Here is a 17567-nt window from a genome sequence, read left to right on the forward strand (position 1 = left end):
AGCAGGGTGTTGTGCAGGGTGGGGTGCAGTGAAGTAGTTCCTCTGGGCTCTAACAAAATATGGATATTGTTATGATGGACTGGACAATTTCCTTAAAATCCGCTGTTTTTGAGAGTGACCTTTCTCCCTGGGCCATCACTTGGTTGTCAAGCAGCAGCAGTTTGTTAGCAATGGCCCAGGGATGCTGTGGCTCAGCGAGGGAAGAGAGGAAGAGATGAGGATCTGCCTAATTCCCCTTTTATTGTTAGTTTTTAGAGTTTAGCAGAACAAAACAGGAAGCATCTCCCTGCTCCTTGGCTGACCCGTGGACAGGAGCCACACCAGAGCTTCACTCCCAAGGCTTTCATGGGTACTTTCCCCAGCAGGAGTTTTTTGCCTCAAGCATGCAGCCAATCCCAGCCAGTTATAGGCTTCATCACCCTTCCTCGCACACCTATGGTGTTTGAAAGGAGGGCAACGCCTCAACAACAGGGAAATGGGGAAATAGGTTTTGGAAAAGATCATCATCCTTGGAGCCACGTGGTTGCTTCAGGTGCTGTCTGGAACCTGGTGTGCTCAACTCAGCACACATTAGGAGAAGTAAAAGCAAGGAGAACTAAGACCAAACGTTGTCTTTTTTTTTTATTAAAAAACAACGACGACAACCACCTAGACATGTAATGATTTTAAAGTGACTCTACAAAATAACCAACTGTACTACTGGCTTATGATTAATGTTCTCCTTTTGAAAGCACAAACTATCGACCTAACAGGTAAGCTTCAAAATGCCTTTTTGCTTCTGAAGAATATACAATGAAAAAATGAACAAGGAAAACCAAAGCAATCCCAAACAGCAAAAGTACAAAATGGGTTCAGGCAGACAGTTTTTGGCAGCTGGCTGTTGGTTACAGTAAGATAAGCCAGCGCAAGGCGCTGGGGCTGACTTTGGTGCTGCTGTGGTTGTTCTGCCTTCTATCTCTAGGCCTTTCTGGGGACCTTCTGGAGACTTAGGAAGCAATGGGATGGCGGTTAAGAGCAGTCTTCTTTCTGAGGCAACATCTTAAGGCTGTAAAATATCACACACTGCTGGAATGGTTTTGTTTCAAGGCAACAAATGCTACTGCAGTAAGGCACGTGTTTAGGTGTGAACAAGGAAGCATGCAAAGTTGGGCAGAAGTGCCTGTTCTCTTGGTGCTACTGATCTCACAGTGGTGTATTTATGCTCTTGTGCAGCCAAAATGCATCAGTGCTACCCTGACCAATCAGAAGACAGTAGTGTTTCTCCTTCCGAAATGCCAGAATCACCTGGCATTGATCTAAGCTAGTCTGTTCCAATTACCTGCTTGGAAGAGTGGCTTCTTCCATTCTTAGGGCCAAGGACAGCTGGTGTTCCAGGACTTAACTTTAGGAGATTCAAAAAGGAAAGCAAAATAACCAAAACAACAGGCTGATGTGTGTTTCGGAGCAGCCAGCAAATATGGAATTTCTAAAGGAGCCTACAATTTGGAATAGTTTTTTTTTAAGGGTCCAAGTTAAAAATTACAGGTTGGGATTGTTTATCCTATTGATGGTGGCCTCATTAAGGCAGGAGGTAACTTCTGGCAACAGTGTAGTGCAGAAGGATTAGTAGCTCTGGAACAAACTTTTTTGGGGGGGAAAGAAAGCCCAGTACTTGAATAGAAGACAAAATCACAGTGGATGCAATTAATTACCAAGAATGTCTTAGAAACATCACTTATTTTTTTTCCTTCATTAATCTGGATTTGCTCTATACAGAGGGATGATTAATTATCTAGTGTTTCAAATTCAGTTGTTTTCTTCCCGTATGAATGACGATCCTTACCCTAATGCTTTCGAAAGGATTGCTATTTTGAGACATTGCTCACCTGCCACCTCAAAGATGAGCCCAATGAATTTTCTCAGGATAGCCAAGTCCACAGAGAGCACGATGGTTACATTTAATTGCCAATGCAAGGAAATACAAGGTAAACATGTAAATTCATGTTGCTAAGACTCTGAGTTTTGAAAACTTATCTTGTATGATTATTAGAAACAGCAAAGTTTAAATGCCATAACAAAAATATACAATTCCTTCCTTCTTCGAAGGTTCTGCTTTTTACATGGCCATGTATGGCCCTAGAATGCTTTTCTCCCAAATACCATATGCTTTGACTGTTGCTCGTTGCAACTGTACACACGTATGCTATTCACAATGATTGCATCTTCTCTATATAACAAAATAACAGCAAGAAGAGTTAATGAAATTAACCTAGTAATTTCTAACAAGGGAGGGGGGGGTTCTATGAGAACCATTATGTTTCATGGATTGCTACAAGCAGGTCTCACAACCAAGTCCATGTGCCAAAATTAAGATGGAATGAATCAAGGCGAGTGCGGCATCCAGTTAAATATACTGAAGAAATAGCAGTATATACAAAAGATATGCACTGCTTACCTGACATGTACTTCTTAAGGTGCTTAATGATGTTTTAAAGAGTGTAGCAACATATACATATATGGAGGGTATACATAACTAACTGTATAATAGGAACATAATACAGAGCCAGATATTTTCCCAGATCCCTGATTTCATTAGATTCTCTAACTCATAAGAACGTATTTAAAGCATTTCATGTAGAATATCTACACAACATAAATGGTTATGTTTACATAAAAACACTCCAGTTTCTTTGATTATTTCTCTGTTTGCGGGTTGAGTTCGGCTTTGTTTCATAAGGACGCCATCTGGATGAGCGAGAGTTTGAACAGCTGTGCGTGGTAGGACAGCTCTGTCACTCGGTTCACCATCTCTTGCATCGCTGCAGTGTGTGGGTAATGCAAGGCTGCCATCTTGGTAGCCATCACGATGCTCTTCAGCAGCTCGCACAGCTGGTCGCTGGAGTTGCGCACCTTGTTGCGTATGTCCTGAGATGTCAGTTGCCTTGTAAGCGTGTCCCCAATGAACACCAGTTTGTGGGCACTCAAAATGACAAGTTTGCTGTGAGCGACGAAGATCCGAGGGGGCTGCGAAGCACTGATGCAACTGAAAAAGGCATCAATGGTGTTCAGGAGGGAATTGAAATGGGTCTCGTATTGGTCGGAATAGAACAAAAGCGGTTGTCTGTCATGGGAGGCAATGGTGCTGTTGGCAGTCTGGAGGGCCTGTGGTGGCTTCCATTTTGAAATGTCATTCTCCACAGGCTTTGTGATCTCCTGTTCCAGCCGCTGGAACTGATTGATCTGAAAGGTGAATAAAAAGTTTCTCTTCAAAGCCCGTTCCTATAAGATGTGACGTATTACAATTGCATCTGCCTCAGAACAGCAGTGAGTACTCTAGGTTAGTCTTATGCTGAAAGAAAGCTAGCATATGTCTTTTAAAATAACTTATATTGGAGAGCCAGGGGTGCTTTCATTAACAAAAGTCCAGACAGAGGTCAGAAGGCAAAAACATCTACATCACTTCATCTGTACTCAGAAGCTTACTGAATTTACAGGCTGCTGCTCATTTAGAGTATGCTGAAATCAAAAGTGAGAGCTGGATCTGAGTGGCACTGACACCTACGCAGCCTTTAAAAGGCTGCCATCTCCGTGGGCTTTTGAGATGACAAACCTTCAACTCTCGGCTCCTAATTACTTCTAAAGGAAACACAAACAAATGGGAAATTAAAGACGGAACACTTAAAGTGATGATGAAGCTGAAGTTTAATATGCTCAGAAAGCAGGAAAAGCAGAACATGTGGTCACTGTCCTCTCCATCAAAAGTGGGGGGAATAACTATGGTCTCAGCTCTTTTGTTTCTTTCATATAGAATTAGTGGCACAGTAACAACCCTCAATCTTACACCCCCTGTTTTTTGAGCATTTGGAGCATAACTGGAAAACTGAATTCTCAAGCTGGCTTTGTAACTGACCTGCTCACTGTGTGATGTTACAGAAGTCTGCTTTTAGAGACAGACGCTGCTTTATAACATGCCATGAGCACCACAATGCTACACTGCAATAAAAAAGCTCCTCTCTTAAACTGAGATGGCTGGAAATTGTTTTCAAGGGAAAGGCTTAGCTATGCTACAGGACACGTCATTCCAAACACTGAGAGCTGTGGCTCTGCTTCCACTCAGTAACTGAGTGAAGCAGAAAATGAGGAGAATAGAGATGCTGGTTTTCAGATGTGCCGAAACACCTTGAGCTTTGTCAGTAAGGGCTGACACATGTGTCAGGAAGGTGCTGCAATCCTGATGCTCACTATTTCCTATCTGAAGCATGGCAGTGCACATTTTTGTCCATTACATTTCTAAATCTCTTAATTTTGGAGACTGATGGGCACAAATCCTGCTTGGAAAGAAACTAGCCCAGGGCTACTTGTTAGCCAAGACCCAATGCCTTCCATCTTTACCATATGGCACCTGGGACTTCCCAACTGTTTGTTCTGGCACTCACGCACACCTCACAGCCATGCTGCTAACAGTCACATACTGCTAAGGAAAGGGCCCCTCCTGCTTTATTTGACCAGCGCTCCTTATGTGCAAGGAACATTACATTTCCATGTGATTATTGCACCTGAGCAAACATACCTGATGGTGTTCTAGCTCCATTTTGCTCTGCTTGATGATATTTTCTTTTTCTAGTAGTTCCTTCTGTTGCCTTTCAAACTCTTCTTTCCCCTGTTTTGCATAATGTAAAAAGACACCGTGTTAAAGAAAAACCTTTCCTGAGCTAAATGACTACTTGTAGGCCAAACAGCAAGCTTCTTTGTGAGGGCTTTTTCACTGGCAGCACAACCCTTAGAGCTCAGAGAAAACAAAAGGATAGTGTGGCAATGGCAAAAGGCTATTGCTGCTGTCTATGCAACAGTGCTATTTGAGAGGAAGAAATCACCCAGGTGAACTCTCTCTCAAATATGTCTTAATGTGACAATCTGATTGCAGCTTTCCTGCAAACAGTTCTTACTGGGCCTTGCACAGAAGAAGATGTTGGTTTAACCTACCTGCAGGTGAACATAATCATAGTCGTCCATCCAGCTCTTTTCTGAGCTCTCGCTAGTGGTATTGAGAGGCTGCTGACCTTTACTCAGGAGAGGAGGAAGAGAACTAAAGTGATTCTGTGTTTTTTCTCCATGACGCTGCATATGAGGACTGTTATATGCATATTCAGGAGTGTTCATATTCTCTGGGACACTCCTGAAACGTGAGCTGCCTGACACCTGTTTGAACAGAAGCTCCGCATTGACGCTGATGGTGGTGGTCAGTTGCTTGGCATCGTCTGGGACTGTCTTTGCCACCATAACAAACCGATCCAGGTCGTCACACTTGTTTTGCACTCTGTTGACAGCAAGAACATTCAAAGACCAGTTGTAGCTGTTCAGGTCATGGCTGGTTTGGGTAAGGATCTGATGAGAGTCCTCCAGCCTTTGCACCTCCCTCCTCATTTTGTTATGGAGGCTGATCTCGGAGAGAAAGGAAGCGTTGGCTGCTGATCCTTTTGCAAACTGAAGGTACTCCAGCAGTGACTGCTCTACCTTATCCACGGCAGTGTGAATTTCATTGATGTGTTTCTCCATATAGCTATAAGAACGCCAGTCTGCTGTAGTGAAGGCCATGAGGTTATTGACTGCTGTCTCCACCATCTGCTGAAGATGATAAAGCCTCTCTATAGCAGTGTCTGGATCAAGGATTAGTCTTTTGTCCTGTGCAGTTGATGCTGAGAAAGAAGAGTCTTTTGATGTTGTTGAAGATGTGGACATGTTACTCCTTGTGCTTCCCGTGCTAGAGAAAGACAACCTATTCATTCCATCAGTCACATCCTGTAAGCCTTTAGTGTCTTGGAGCATTGGTGGTGGCACATCATATACACCTTCTTTTCCCTCTGAGGCTAGACTTTCATTGAGTCCTGTCTGTTGTCCTGGGAAAGCAATTCCCCTCGGGGTATCATAAACATCTTTCTGAGGTGCAATCTGCTGTCCAAGAAAATGGTTTTGATGGTTTACAGGGATGTCATAAACACTCTGTTTGTGTGGCGCTCCATCAGTCAATACAAGGCCCTCAGGCGAATATTTCTTAATCAGTTCTTTCCCAGTGGCTTTGGTGATTGGAGGAGGAATATCATACACTCCTTCTTGTCTTGCATTGTGCCCCACTGGAGATGAAAAATCCTGCACATTATCCCTCAGGCCTACATCATCTCGGCATGTAGACGGGGGTATAGCATACATCTGAAACACAGAAAGCAAACCGTGAAAACTCTGGCTAGAATAGCAAAACAATTTTACATTTTCCATATGGCAAATAAAATGTTTGGATGGAAGACCTGCCATTGAATTCCACAGAGTCTTATCTCAAGTTTGAAGGAGCAGCAGCTTTAATAGTTCGCTTTTTAATTTCCATCTCAATGCATGTTCTCACAAGCAGCAAAATCCAAGAAGGCAGGATGCTGCCACAGAGATAATCTAGGTCTGATGACCAAATCACATTATGTAACATTAGAAGCTATGATACAGTGCTTCACACTATCAGTTTCAACAAACACTTTAAAAGCTTAAGGAAACCTTTAAAGTTCTGAATCTCATTTTATTTCAGGATCATACATAAACTCTTGTTTAAATACGTCTCTGGTCACACATGGAAATACAGGATCTTGTGGAAACTGTATAACACTTACTCCTTTGGCAGGTGGTACGTCGTAGACTCCTAAAGCTTTTGGATCTCCAGTGGGAACTGGATGCGCAGTCCCCTTCACTGATGTGGGGGGAATGTCATATATCTAAAGCAAAAATATATTGGACAGTTAGGAAGTATTTCTGCAAATGAGTGAATGGCAGGCTGGAGAGATGAAGTCATGGCTGACTTCCATCCCAAAGGTTAAATCAAGGTCAGCTCATTACAGATGTCTGTTGGAGTAAAAAGGGGAGCAGCATGTTCATGTGACTAGAACTGATGAGACTGATAGAGATCAGAGGGATGGAGGAATAAGCTTGTACTAACACATGCTATTAAACTCTGAGATTAGGGCTGCCCGTGTTAGGACCACATATCTGCTTCATCAGGTTTGGGTGGTCTTAATAGCAGGGAGTACAGCTGCTAGCTGTTTCAAGTACTCCACTTGGTTGCATGTTCTGCATTGCAGTGGGTTCTACATGTGATCTAAGGCTAACTAACACCTGAATGTCTCTCACTCCACATTTCTCATCAGTTCCGGCCACTCAGTGTCTGCCTGTTATGTAGCACTGGGCATCAGTGATGTTCCCTAGAGGAGCTTCACTGTCAAAAGAGCCACAGAGAGATGTGGTGCAGCTGAGTTACATACTCTGTGCATTTACTCCGGGTGTCCATGGTCTTGGGGACCATGTGCCAAAGGTGTTCCCCAGAACAAAGATGTATTTCAAGTTCACTGATGTAGTGCAGCAGACATATGATGAAAACAATTCCCTGCATGGTAGCTGTTCGTCTGGGAGATAATTTTACCCTCACTGAGTGAATTACTGTCAACTACGCAACAACAAAGCAAGGGGAAAAAAAATGTTCCCAGGCATTAAGTTTATTCTGTTTAGATACTCTGTTTGATCAGAACACAGAACAAAATGGGACTTCTATGTTTGGTGCGCTGCCAGACCTTACTCAACATCAAATACAACTCTGAAACACTTTCTGCGCTCTGTGAAAAAGCCGCTGAATCTAATTGAAACTTGTTTTCTCTCTCAGAGAGAACTCTGTTCATAAACTTCGGGGAGAAAATAATGGTCTTTTGTGCCCTTTTGGTGCTGCCGGCAGTTTTATTGGTACTTACCCCTTGGAGAGGGCGAACAGGAGGGATATCGTAGGTATCCTTCTGGTATTTGGAAGGGAATTCATAAACATAACCTTGTCCTGACCTGACTGGAGTTACTACCTGTGTGATAAAAGAAGAGGAAACATAAGCCTTTGAAGATCTTGGCATGTTCTCTCTGTAACTGCAAAGGGTTCTCAGTGTAAACATTCTAGTACTATTAACATTCACGTTTTAGGTGGCAGTGTTAGTAACACTGGTCTACGTGTATGTCTGATAGCTGAACACTGCAAAAAGCTACAATTGTACTGTTTTTTACTTTCAGGCCATTTCTGGTACAGCTCTTTGCTTATCTATTTGTCTCCATCAGATCTAAGGGAACTTCGTCCCTTCATCTCAATGACTGCCCTTTAGTACAGACCACATAAATGTGATGGTCACAGCACCCACTCACTGAGATCAGCGCTTGGTATACTTTGCTAATCCTACTGAGGTGCTGAGTGCCCTTCCGTACCGACAGAGACTCAAAGTAACACAATCAGGCTCTGGAAGCAATCCCCCTTTGCTCATGGAAGTGCTTTCCACCAACTCCAGCAGAACGTTTTGCGTTACTGTGCCCCATAGGACAACATCCCAAATGACTGAGTGTGAGCAATGGCTTTGAAAACTCTTTACATAGAAAGGCTATGCTTTACCTTACCAAAGAGGGACATTCATTTATGCTGTCTCCATTTAGTTTGTCTGTATTTAGTGGCTGAGAGGAAATGTTAAGCCATTCTTGGAAGCATACAATGCAAGAACAGTCTTTGAAAAAAAAGCTTAGCATGTACATTTTTGTCATTCTATAAACCATTAGCTACCATAATGACTTCAAATAAAATTTAGTCCAAAATAAATGCCTTATGCTTTAGACAGCATCTGAATGGTAGAATTTCAGTATAATGCGGTATATAAAAAAAGATGTTACCTGACCTCCAGAAAGAGCTGGTTTTATAGTGGAAATGCTGACATCTTAACCACTGCCAGCGCTATTTAGCTCCAACAAGAAAAAATACATAAATACCATAACCTGGAGGCATGAAATGACAAATTACACAGGGCCATACAAGATATGGTTTTGTGCTCAGCTGGGGAGAATTCTTTACCAGAGCTACTTAACTATCTTTAGAAACAAATGCAAGATGTGAAACTGAGTTTCTGACCACATGCTCAGTAAGAATCTCACAGCAGTTTTTGCTATAAGAAATCTTAGGATCCTGGCAAAATTTCAATGCGAGTATCTCTGCTACCTTAACAACGCAGGCTTTTCTTCTTTTCACTTGCTCTGCAAATATTGCTGTGTAGTTTTTGGCACTGTACCATGAAACAAACACTTTTTTTCCCCTAGGGTGACTTTCATTGCCAGTTTGGGATACGGGTCCCATTCAATTGCAAGTAGCCCAAGGCAACGTGCCCTGTAGTGCCGGGGAGAAGGACAGTTCTGGCAGGTGAGGAAACACAGCACTTTACCAGAGCGGCTATTCCTTGAATTAGCATCAGAGGACAGGGAAGACGGAACTGGAAGCAATACAATGTCCTCAATACTGAGTGGGAGAGCCCACGACAGCAGTCCCGCTGAGTATGGGATTGTTGGGGCTTACAAAGAATCTCGACATGTACTGAATTTACTGAGTTTATTTCTTCCTCCCAGACTTACCTACTGCCTTGTAAGAGAGATCTACAAAACTTTAAAGCAAGTTCTCCCTCGTGGTACTGGAATTGTACCCAAATGGATCACTGCAGACATTGTCCCTCCCTGGCCATTCTCATGTAATCCTGGGATTATGTTGTTTGCCTGAGAAACTTTTAGCTTATGTCAACACCTCTTCCTCATGCTATTTCTGCCTGTGAGGGCCAGAGATCAGACCAGCACAGCTTGTGTCCCTTTTTCCTTCAGTTGGGTGCTGCCAGTCAAACACTTTCCGCCCAAGTTAGCAACAGAAGGACTTGGCTTTAAGCAAAGTATATTCCAAAGATCATTCCAAGGGTTTCAAAATTACAGCTGTGGCCTTACTTCAGTTATAAGCCACTGGACTTTTAAAGATCATCCTCCAGCTAGCAATGCACAGCACCTCTGTAGAAGCTTTATGGCACCTCAAGTTCAACAACTGCACAGCAGTAGTACCACTGTTATTCTTGCTGATAGTCTTTGAAGATGATCACATTTCTCAGAGAAGGCTGATGTACCAGATGCCGTATGAAAAGCTTCAACAGCCACAAAGCTGCTGTTTTCATTTACTGTGCTAAAATAGCCTGAGAGCAGCCTTTCAGTATCTAAAAAGGGGCTGTAAGAAAGAAGGGGACAGACTCTTTAGCAGGATCTGTGATGACAGGACAAGGGGAAATGGTTTCAGACTACTACAGGGAAGATTTAGTTTGAATTTAAGGACATTTAAAATTAAGGGTGATGAGGCACTGGAACAGGTTGCCCAGAGCGGTGGTGGAAACCCCATCCCTGGAAGCACTCAAGGTCAGGCTGGACAGGGCTCTGAGCAACCTGATGTAGCTGTAGATATCCCTGTTAACTGCAGGGGAGTTGGGCTATGTGGCCTTTAAGGGTCCCTTCCAGCTCAAATGACTTGATGATTTTGTGCTAATGGAAGCCTAAATAACTACCCTAACACTAAAGTGGTAAGATTAAGCATGCCAATTTCACTCAGATTTTTGACATTTTCACATTTGCTCTGACTTGGCTAAGATGAAGCAATAGTGAAACAAGGTCACCCCTTTATTTGGATGAAACAAGCCCTTGCTCTGGGTGTTTCTGGCTGTCATCAAAGGCAGCGAGAGCTTTAAACATGACATACCTTATTCAATGTATTCACCAGCACAGCCTGCCTACATGGATGACTGTGAACACAAGATCTGAGCTGTATGTCTGCACTTAGCAGTGCACTGTATTTAAGGTGGCATTTGTTTTCCAAATAAAATTGCCTGAGGCTTTTATGTCTGCTCATTTTTAGGCTTCTGAAATAGCAGACACAAAATACAGTTGTAAAAAAAAACAGCAACACCCAGCAACAGCCAAGGTTTGTTTATAATATAAAAGACAACTTTGTTCTCCTAGTGACTCAGGTGTATTTTCCTGTGTGAGGATTATGATCCAGTAACAACATGTTCTGAGTGATTTCGTCATAAAATTCCCCACAAATGCTGATATGTTCTGCGCTGAGTACAAGAACATTTCCTGTTGTACCTTCACTCCTCTTCCCTCCCAACACTTTTCACTAGGTTAAACTTGCCTTCTGTTGGGCTGCTTATTCCCAGCCAGATCAGAACAGAAGCTGCTCATCACCAAAACATACCTTGAGCTGTTTTGTTATGCTAATTAAAAGAATCATAGGATCATAGAATTGCTCAGGTTAGAAAAGACCTTCAAGATCATCGAGTCCAACCACAACATAACCTACCCTAACTCTAACAACCACAACCTATCCTACCCTAACTCTAACAACCCTCCGCTAAATCATGTCCTTGAGCACCACATCCAAATGGTTTTTAAACACATTTAGGGATGGTGACTCAACCACCTCCCTGGGGAGCCTATTCCAGTGCTTAAAAGAATGCCCATGCTGCTTGATGAAGTGAAAACATGGAACGTTCCCTCTGACTCTCATGTTACCCAAAACGCTGGTATCTCATATAGGAAGCTAGGACATAGGGCTGTACTGCTTCTTCTGAAGGAGGAAGAGGGAGGTAGCAGGGTGGATGAACTGAGAAAGCCATCAAACCCAATATCTGCAGAAGCAACTTTCGATTTGGGGTGTTCACCCATAAATATATTAAATGAACTTGCTGCTTCTGAACGGGATGCTCTGCCCTTTCAAGGCACTGCTGAAATAGTCTGTATGGTTTTGCATGTTTGATGGCACTTTAGTTCTGAAGATGGACTTCATAAAGAAGGATGTGGCTGCAAAAGAAAAGATCCCCTTTCTCTTACTTATGAAAAAGGGATAGCAATCCTGCCTGGTATTTAGGGATTTCTTTCCCAACAAATGTCACCGAACTTCAGACCACAAGACAATTCTTTTTTGTCTTACCTCCTCTCTTTTAAGAATGCCTGTGGTTATCTGAGTTTAAATAATCCTGCATTTCAAACCAGCAATTTTCCTTGTTTACGCGTTAAAGGAAACAGATGGTGTTCCCACAAACTATCTAGCCCAACATTCTCAAAACATCGTTAACCACTTAATCCATGCAGAGCAACTAACAGGGACCAGGTTTGGCTCTGGTGAAACACGTAATGGGCCTACTTTAAACTTTCAGTACTGGAAAACAAAAGCAATTGAACAGAAAGTTTGTTCTGTTCTTGCCGTAGACCACACTATTCCAAAAGCAATTACTTGAGCCTTTTCCATGCCAATTGCATGCTTCTGACCAAGGAAAAGAGCTGAATGTGCATGTACTTTGCAAAATATTGAGCCCTGCGGTTCATTAAAACCCTCTTCCTTAAACATTAGGAAAAAACAATATTCTATTTCTTCCGGGATTAAAATGGAAGTTAGGTTATAACACAGAACGTTCCTAACCAAAGCAGTAACAAAACAGTTCTTGTGTTTCCTGCAGACACACAGAACCGTAGTTTACATTGTTTAAAGATTACATAGGATGAATAAGCCTACAGAAGCCAAGTGAATTCCTCTGGATTTGCAGTAGTGTGGAGGGCAGAAAGCAGGCTCTTCTCCAGAAGCACAGCACTCGATGTACAGAATGATGGGAAATGAGCTTTGCTGAATTTCACAGGTAAGAAAACCAAAGCACAGATATGCCGAACAGCTTGCCCCAAATCACTTTACCGATTGCTTTTAAAATAGGTGAGTGCTCTTTAGAGGTGAGAAAGAGAAGGGAAGTGTGCTAAGATCTTATGCTTTCAATCTAGTGGTGGTTAGTGATAGGACAAAGGGGGAATGGTTTTAAACTGAGACAGGGGAGGTTTAGGTTAGATATCAGGAGGAAGTTTTTCACTCAGAGGGTGGTGACGCACTGGAACAGGTTGCCCAAAGAGGTTGTGGATGCCCCATCCCTGGAGGCATTCAAGGCCAGGCTGGATGTGGCTCTGGGAAGCCTGGTCTGGTGGTTGGTGACTCTTCACATAGCAGGGGGTTGAAACTGGGTGATCATTTTGGTCCTCTGCAACCCAGGCCATTCTGTGATTCATTCAAGACAGTGCACTACTCCTCAGCTCTTTCTGTTTTGCTTCACTGGTTAAGGAAGCCAGGTGTGTCTATTTAAACATTTTTTGGGGAGGGGAACAGTTATATGGAACAAGAAGAATGTTATATTTCAAATGGCTATCTGAAAAAACTGGGAAGCAGGCACAAGGTCTGTCCTTTCTATGGAAAACACAGTGGTTTCCTCCCCTGGCTTTTACAAGCTGTATCAAGATTTTCAGTGACTGATAATGCACTTCCAGTAAATAGCACCTATCATATCACTCAATATTGTCTGGTATTTTTATTAAGCAGTAGCTTTAGCTTACTTATATGCTACACATGATGATACCCAAATGTTTCCAGCTGTTTGGGAATAAAGGTTGCAGCTTCATTCTCACACGTGCAAAGTATGCTTGCACTTAATAGTGTTTGTTTCTGTGAGTTGCTATAGGTCTTAGGATCAGCAAACAGTAACACTTAATTTTAACCTGAACAGTGAATAGCCACCAGGCCACTGTAAAATGTGGTGAAGTATTTTCTGTCATCGCCAAGCTGCTGGAAAGCTTTTGATCAAGGCTCACAAGCCTTGAGAGGAGGGGATGCCTGTAGAGGCACTTCTAATGCATTAGTAATGTATGTACAATTATGCATTGTACATACAGCTGTGAGTTGTTTTCTAGTGCTCTGAGCCCTAACAATTTCTGCACGGAGAGAGGAAACCAGTAGCATTGACTGCGTTCTCCTTCCTGGGCTCTGCTCTGGTAATGCGGTATCAACATGCACGGTGACACTGCAGCTTTTGTGCAGGCTGCCTGTAAGTGGGTGCTCCCCAGTGAGTTTTCTAAGAAGTGAGATTGAGATGTGTGAAGATAAGGACGTGTGACAAATACAGCTTTGATAGAGAACTAATTTGTTTCTTGGTGTTGCATGCATCTTTACAATGACTGCTTTTTTGTGTCTGTTGTCTGTGATCCTTGCTTTATGATGATCTCCTCTTCTGCTCTAACCCTATGGACTAAGGGCTAAAGCATGTCCAGATGTCACTGACTCACAGTGCGTGAAAATGCCTAACTTTGCAGACTCAGGGCTTTAAATGGAAACTTTATGATGTGGCTTGGAATGCCTCACCAGTAGATAGCCAGTCATAAAACAGTAAAAAATAAAAATACCCCATGGTACCATAATGCAAATAACAACAAGTAACAAAAATAGATGTTACGCTATGTTTTTTTTCTTCTGCTTTTGAGGTCACAGTGCTGCAACCAGGTTTAAGCAAGTTTTGGGTTGTGATACTTGACAACGCGAAACTGAAGTTGTGAAACCCATTTAAAAATAAATAAATAAATAAATAAAAGTGAAATCAGAAGCTGGCCTTGATTCCAACCACGAACTACTGGTGATACGGGTAGAGGAAGCAACTTTGCAGCTAGCCTGGTTGTGACTTTTTAACTCCTGGTCTAAGCCCTTCCATAAACCAGCATACATTACGTTATTCTTCAGCTTCGTATTTTTTCCTTTATCTGAAATACAGGCTCGTTTAGTTTCCAAGTGACTTTGTTTTGGTTTTTGTTTGTTTGCTCCGCTTGTTTCTTAAGTTATGGAGTTACACAAATGACCTAAGTTTCCACTAGCATAAAATCACAGGGCTGCAGTAAGTGCAGTGGAATGGTGCTGATTTGCATCAGCTGTAGTTTTGGATTACAGTGCTGAATGTTTTGCTTGCTGCTGGTGTTCGTGATCACAAACTAAATGCAGTTGCAAAGCTCCATCTTTCTACAGACCTTACTGAATTAGCAATAGAAGACAGAATATAAGATCAGCAGTTTTACTTTTATATTTAATGATGCTTTCATGACTCAGTCCCGCTCTCACTTGCAATCAGCTCGGAAGTTTTCTACCAGTTGTGTTATGAACAGCATTTCTGCTTGCTTCAGTGGAACAGGCTAGGTGCTGGCTGCCCTTGAATAGCAAAGCTGACAGGGAAGGGATACTCCCAGCTTCTGAAGTCATTCTTGCTTACAAGATCTCATTAAAAAGAGCCAAACTAACACTTCTGATGATAGTCCACTTTCGAGAGGAGAGGAAGCGCAGCACATACCAGTTAGTAATAAGCTATCAGCATTTTCAAGTGGACTGTGAAATAGGATACTTGTCCAATACTCTCGTCAACAGTTTTGCCAGTGCCATCCCCATGACATCTACTCACTTTAGACAGAGTGATGTTGTAATTTCTGCATGTGATGGCCAAGGAGGCTGAAGAGCTGATGTGTTACACTACTGGTGACAGAACAATCATGCGTTCTGGAGTGCTGAAATACATGTTTGTGGAGGAAAAAAAAACTGTCAAAATTATTGTGTGATAAGCTCTTCTGGTGGAGAAATACATGTATTTGCTAAGGTGGTCTCTGGAAAGAGCATGACTTCTCATTAATGAAAAGCTTGTGGTGAAACTTGGCGTCTCAGTGCTTTGGTAGCTTGCTCCTGCTACATACCCAAAGCAGCTTCTTGCTTTGTTCATCTCAGTCTGTCTGGTCTTTTCATTTTATAAAGGTTCCAACATGAAGAACACTTTAGCAAATGCACGCTTGTTTCCTATGTTGGTAATACCTTCTTATCTCAAAAACAGAAGCCTAAAAGGGCAGGTTTGGAGGACAAGAAGGAACAAAGATGAAGTGCTGGGGCACCTTGGTGGAACAGAGAACAGTCTTGCTGTTGTGGATGACACGAAATCCTTGAAGGCTTATAGCCAATAAATCCATTTGGCTCAGTCCAAACTATCTGTTTTAATTCTTCTGAGGACTTTCATCTTATAGGAAGGAGGAAGTAATAGAAATATTAAATTTCTAGGTAGGAACCAGGAGAAGGGGGGAGAAAAACAGTCTTCATTTGGAATATGTTCAAATCAGATGCTTTAATGACTTTTTGCTTCTCTTCGAATATTTCATTTCTTCATTTGAGATGTTTCTCAGAAAAGACTCTACCCTGTCGACAGTTTCAGTTTTGGCAAACTGGCATTTCCCAGTGGGAGGAAAAACTGGTTGTGATGAAGCTCCGCTGGTTTCAATTCCACAAGAGCACTCTGAGGGGTACACATAAGAGGAATACTGAAGTATCCCTCAGTCATTTGAGAATCATGCTTTTCTGAGAGAAGCAAGCAAATAAAAGCTCCCATTAGGAAGTTCAACGTAATTTGATTTGTAGTTGTTCCCTTGCTCATAATCTATGTTCTGGCTTTATTTTTGTATTGGATTTCTCAGGGCAACTGTTCAGACAAGCTCTCCTACTGACTGGCTTTTACGTTCACATAGCTTGTTTTGGCAAGTTAATAGGAGGTGCAGACTCTCTGTAAACATATATTAATGCAACAGGCAATTAAAGACGTAGGTAATGCAGTGATTAGACTAGATATCAGACAGGTCTGACTGTACATGTGAATAAAAAAGCTGTGATAAGACCCACCAGGCATATATTAGTGTTCTTTAAGAATTGAGGATGGACAGTCTTAAGGACTGTCTCCTAGGACTAACTGCATTAATTTCACTTCGATTCTATTCTGGGGGTGTTTTGGTAGAAAGCTTAATTTACATTTAAGAAGTTTTTGAAGGAAAAAAAGATAACAGAAGCAAAAAAATAACTCTGCCATTTAAAACATAAAAAGTGGTAACATCTCATGCCAGATATGGAATCGTGATGTTTGGATGATAATTAGTTTTCTGCCAAAATAAATACCTACAAAATCATCCAGCACCTGCAAAGCCTCCAGCTATCCATAGAACTATATTTCCTGGCAAAGATGAGTCTTCATCCATCCATTTCCCACCTCAGAAATAGTGCTTCCTCCTCATGATGATGACAGTCACTTTTGAAATGATCAGCTTCCCATTCAAGTTTTCCCAAATGTTCTTTTTGGGTTTTGGTACTTGGGGGAAATGTTAATTACCCAAACGTATTATTTGGCTAATCTGTTTTCAGATGTAACCAAAGATCCGGTTAGTTCTAAGTATCAAGAGAGAACCCCTAAGCCTACGTTATTTACTTATTTAATTTAGGCTAAGGTTTGATCCCGTACTTGTGCCTGTGTAGACAGATTTGTGTCCCCGGGGAGCTCATCTGTTGGTTGAGGTTTGTACGACTGGCCTTTTTTCTGATGATGCCCTCTGGACTACAAACAGAACTGATTAAAAAGAGCCCTGTGCTTAGGGAAGAAGCAGGGAGTGATGTTGAGCTCATATGTTTACTCAGCCTAATAAAATGCAGCTTTTTCTTAAAATAGTTCTCAACAAATCACATTGGCGACTAACTACTGCTTACTCAGATGTGTGGACCAGTTTTTTTTTTCACTTGCTGGTTTGCATGGAGACTCCTGTGGATAGATTACTGATAGAGGGCCTGTGCAGTTAAAATGGCACTTCTCCTATTAACTCCACGTGGAAAGTTACAAGAGAAATTGCCAAGTCTAAGGACGGAGTTGTGTGATGCCTTTCCCAGTTTGCATTTAGTTTGAGAGAATTTCATCCTTTAGAACACGCTTCATGAAAGAGAGCCCTGAGTGCTGAGGTATGCATTACAATTCCTGCAGCACTCAGCAATTCTGCTGTGTGTTCAGCACTTTAACACTGAAACAATATTTTGTTACGAA

General features: G+C 42.1%; 1 protein-coding gene across 1 annotated transcript in view; it reads right to left on the bottom strand.

Moving 5' to 3' along the window:
• Positions 1 to 598: 598 nt before the first annotated feature.
• The window catches only part of NEDD9 (neural precursor cell expressed, developmentally down-regulated 9), a 36550-nt gene continuing 19581 nt past the window's right edge, over positions 599 to 17567 (bottom strand). Inside the window, exons 3-7 of the mRNA XM_072330183.1 lie at positions 7758 to 7859; positions 6633 to 6734; positions 4963 to 6186; positions 4550 to 4639; positions 599 to 3219 (exon numbers count right to left, since the gene is read on the bottom strand). Coding sequence (XP_072186284.1) covers positions 2710 to 3219; positions 4550 to 4639; positions 4963 to 6186; positions 6633 to 6734; positions 7758 to 7859 — 2028 coding nt within the window. The 3' untranslated portion in view covers positions 599 to 2709. The remainder of the gene's footprint in view (positions 3220 to 4549; positions 4640 to 4962; positions 6187 to 6632; positions 6735 to 7757; positions 7860 to 17567) is intronic.

Source organism: Excalfactoria chinensis, chromosome 2 (assembly GCF_039878825.1).
Source record: "Excalfactoria chinensis isolate bCotChi1 chromosome 2, bCotChi1.hap2, whole genome shotgun sequence".
In the NCBI taxonomy this organism is placed as follows: Eukaryota; Metazoa; Chordata; class Aves; order Galliformes; family Phasianidae; genus Excalfactoria; species Excalfactoria chinensis.